Source organism: Capsaspora owczarzaki (assembly GCF_000151315.2).
Source record: "Capsaspora owczarzaki ATCC 30864 unplaced genomic scaffold supercont2.16, whole genome shotgun sequence".
Taxonomy (NCBI): Eukaryota; class Filasterea; order Ministeriida; family Capsasporidae; genus Capsaspora; species Capsaspora owczarzaki.
The window spans coordinates 764,345-766,740 of NW_011887307.1; the positions used below are offsets into that span (position 1 = coordinate 764,345).

Sequence of the window (2,396 nt, forward strand, 5' to 3'; positions counted from 1 at the left end):
TGGGCAAAGCCAGTAGAGGCATGTTGATGTCGTACGCAGAGGCCACGAGAGACCGGACGAGCTGGAAACGGCGAGAGAGGGAGAGCGAGCGAGAAAAAAACAAAACAAAAAAAAACAAAAAAAAAAAAAAACACAGGAACTAAATGTGAGCAAACCCATATCAAACAACATCAAAGAGCGCACTTTTTGGCGACTTACAGCGGCCTGAGAATCTGCAAAGTAGGCAACATAGTCCGAACCCTCTTCGGCTGTGGTCGATTGGGCGCCGCTGGGCAACAAGCTCATAAAGAAGGTGACGGTGCCGGCAACGCGCGCGTCGTCAAAATCGACTCCAGGAACCGACACGACACGCAAATCAGCGAGGTCGTCGTCGTCGTCATCAACAGTCATTGCAGGATCAACAGGCAGCGCGGTTGGCGCATCCGAAGAAGGAGGCTGAACCGCGTCCGGGAACGTATTCTTTGGCAGCAAGTAGGATTTTTGTCGGAGGTAGCGCCCAACAAGTGCATCCACGACCTCGCCGACATTGCGAGACAATAGCACATCAAACAGGCGCAATGTCACAATGCTCAAGTCTTCAGAGATAGCGTCACAGCGGGAAATGAGTTTGTCGCGCAAGGCCGAGTCTTCCTTGAGTGTCACTGGACGGGCTGCGGCGTCGCTGAGCGCCCTTCCCGATGGCAAGGGGTCCGAGAGAGCCGACAGGTCGCCCGGCGGTAGGCCAACCAGGAAGCGGCCAAAGACTGCCGCCAAGCCGGGACGCGACATGTACTCGAGTGTTTTGGCGACAATGGCAGTGTGCGAGATGGCGCCTGGCTCGGAGGCTTGCTGCAGGGCTGGTTGCACCAGAGGCACGAGAAACTGCTGGTACAAGGCAAGCTCCAGCGAGGCACGAACGGCTGGGTGTATGGGGCTCCGCGCAACTTCGTTCAAAAAGCGAAGTTGAATAATAAACGCCAGGACAATGTCCAAAACACCAGCCTGGGGCGATTGCTGCTGCTGGGAGGCGGGTGGTGTGGCACTGGCCTTGTTCCTGCTCGACACGGGGGACGACAAAGGCGACGCAATGGCCGCATTTGAGTTCAGGCTCGGCGAGAGCATTGCCAAGGGTGCGCGATCAAACACATTATAGGGCAGCTCGAGTAGGTGAATGGAGTGCACATGCGCCGACGACAAGGTCTTTGGCAGATAGTCAAACAGAACGACCGCGTCGCGAATCTGCAAGGGAAGAAATGGGTAGTTGTTAGCCATCCGCTGAAATCGCTAGATCGAGTCAAAAAAAAAAAAAAAACCTCTCCAAAAAAAAAAAAAAAAAAAAATGCGCACGTACCAAAATTTGCGACACTTGGCCAACTCCTTCAGCAAACTTGGCCACCGACTCGGAGGGCAGCGACAAGCAATCGACGAGAGCCCCGCGAGCCAGCATTGCAACTGTCGGGTCGTCACTTTGGATCATTTTGACAAGGGAGGAAAAGAGGGCGAAATGCGACGCGACAAACGGTTCAGCGCCGCGTTTCTGTTCGGCGGGGGGGGGGGGAAAGGAAGGAGCCAAGGACAACAACAAGGATCGGGAAGGGGTGAGCTTTCAGAACGACCAAAAAAAAAAAAATGGCGACTGCTGGGAAAATACGCACAGCTCCGGGTTTGGAAGGGGAATTGACTGGGGTCGAGGATGTCGACTGCGTTTCAGCCGCCTCCATAAAGAACTCGACGAGAGATGGAGTGGCAACGAGCAGCTTGCAAAGGGTGGCGAGGAATTCGACAAAGGCAACCTCGAGCGAAGGGTGCGAGCTCATCAATCTGCTGTTTGCCCCAGCCTTGACGAGGGCTTTGACGGGTCGATGGACACCGACTTGATGCAGCAGTGGCTGCTTGAGCCGTTGGAGCAGGCTGGTCATGTTGCGGATGACCACCTCGAGCATGCCTTCGGGCTGTTCGCCTTGACCAAGCTGCACAAGGACGTCCAGAATACGGCGCTGTAGCATGTCTTCCACGCACGGGCCCATTGGTCCGACCTCTGCCTCTTCGCGGCCCAGAATGTCGACCATGCGTTCGAGCTGCTCGTTAATGACCGTGTCCTGCACGCGACCGGCCTCATCTGCGCAATACAATTAAGAGATTGTGTTTGATTGTGAGACATTCATTCTGATGCTGTTGCTTTGTTGATCCACACTTACTTCCGTCATAATAGGCAAGGACGGTCTTCCAGCTGGCGCGAAAGTCCTCGATCGTGTATGTTGTGACATACGAGACCTGAGCAAGCAAAAAGCAAAAAAAGCAAAAAAAAAAAAATTAAGCAAAACAGGTGAACAATGAGTGAGGTACATTTGTATTGCTTGGTTGTATGGTAAAAAGTAAGTGAGTGCAGCGATGAGTGAGAGTGAAGTGCAGCAATG

At 53.7% G+C, this 2,396-nt stretch overlaps 1 protein-coding gene across 1 annotated transcript in view; it reads right to left on the reverse strand.

Moving 5' to 3' along the window:
• Positions 1–2,253, reverse strand: part of CAOG_09142 (hypothetical protein) — a gene marked incomplete at both ends in the record, with an annotated part of 2,986 nt that extends 733 nt beyond the window's left edge. Inside the window, 5 exons of the mRNA XM_011272550.1 lie at positions 1–61; positions 199–1,218; positions 1,331–1,516; positions 1,635–2,098; positions 2,178–2,253. The exon at positions 1–61 is cut by the window's left edge and continues 406 nt beyond it. Coding sequence (XP_011270852.1) covers positions 1–61; positions 199–1,218; positions 1,331–1,516; positions 1,635–2,098; positions 2,178–2,253 — 1,807 coding nt within the window. The remainder of the gene's footprint in view (positions 62–198; positions 1,219–1,330; positions 1,517–1,634; positions 2,099–2,177) is intronic.
• Between the last annotated feature and the right edge of the window lie 143 nt (positions 2,254–2,396).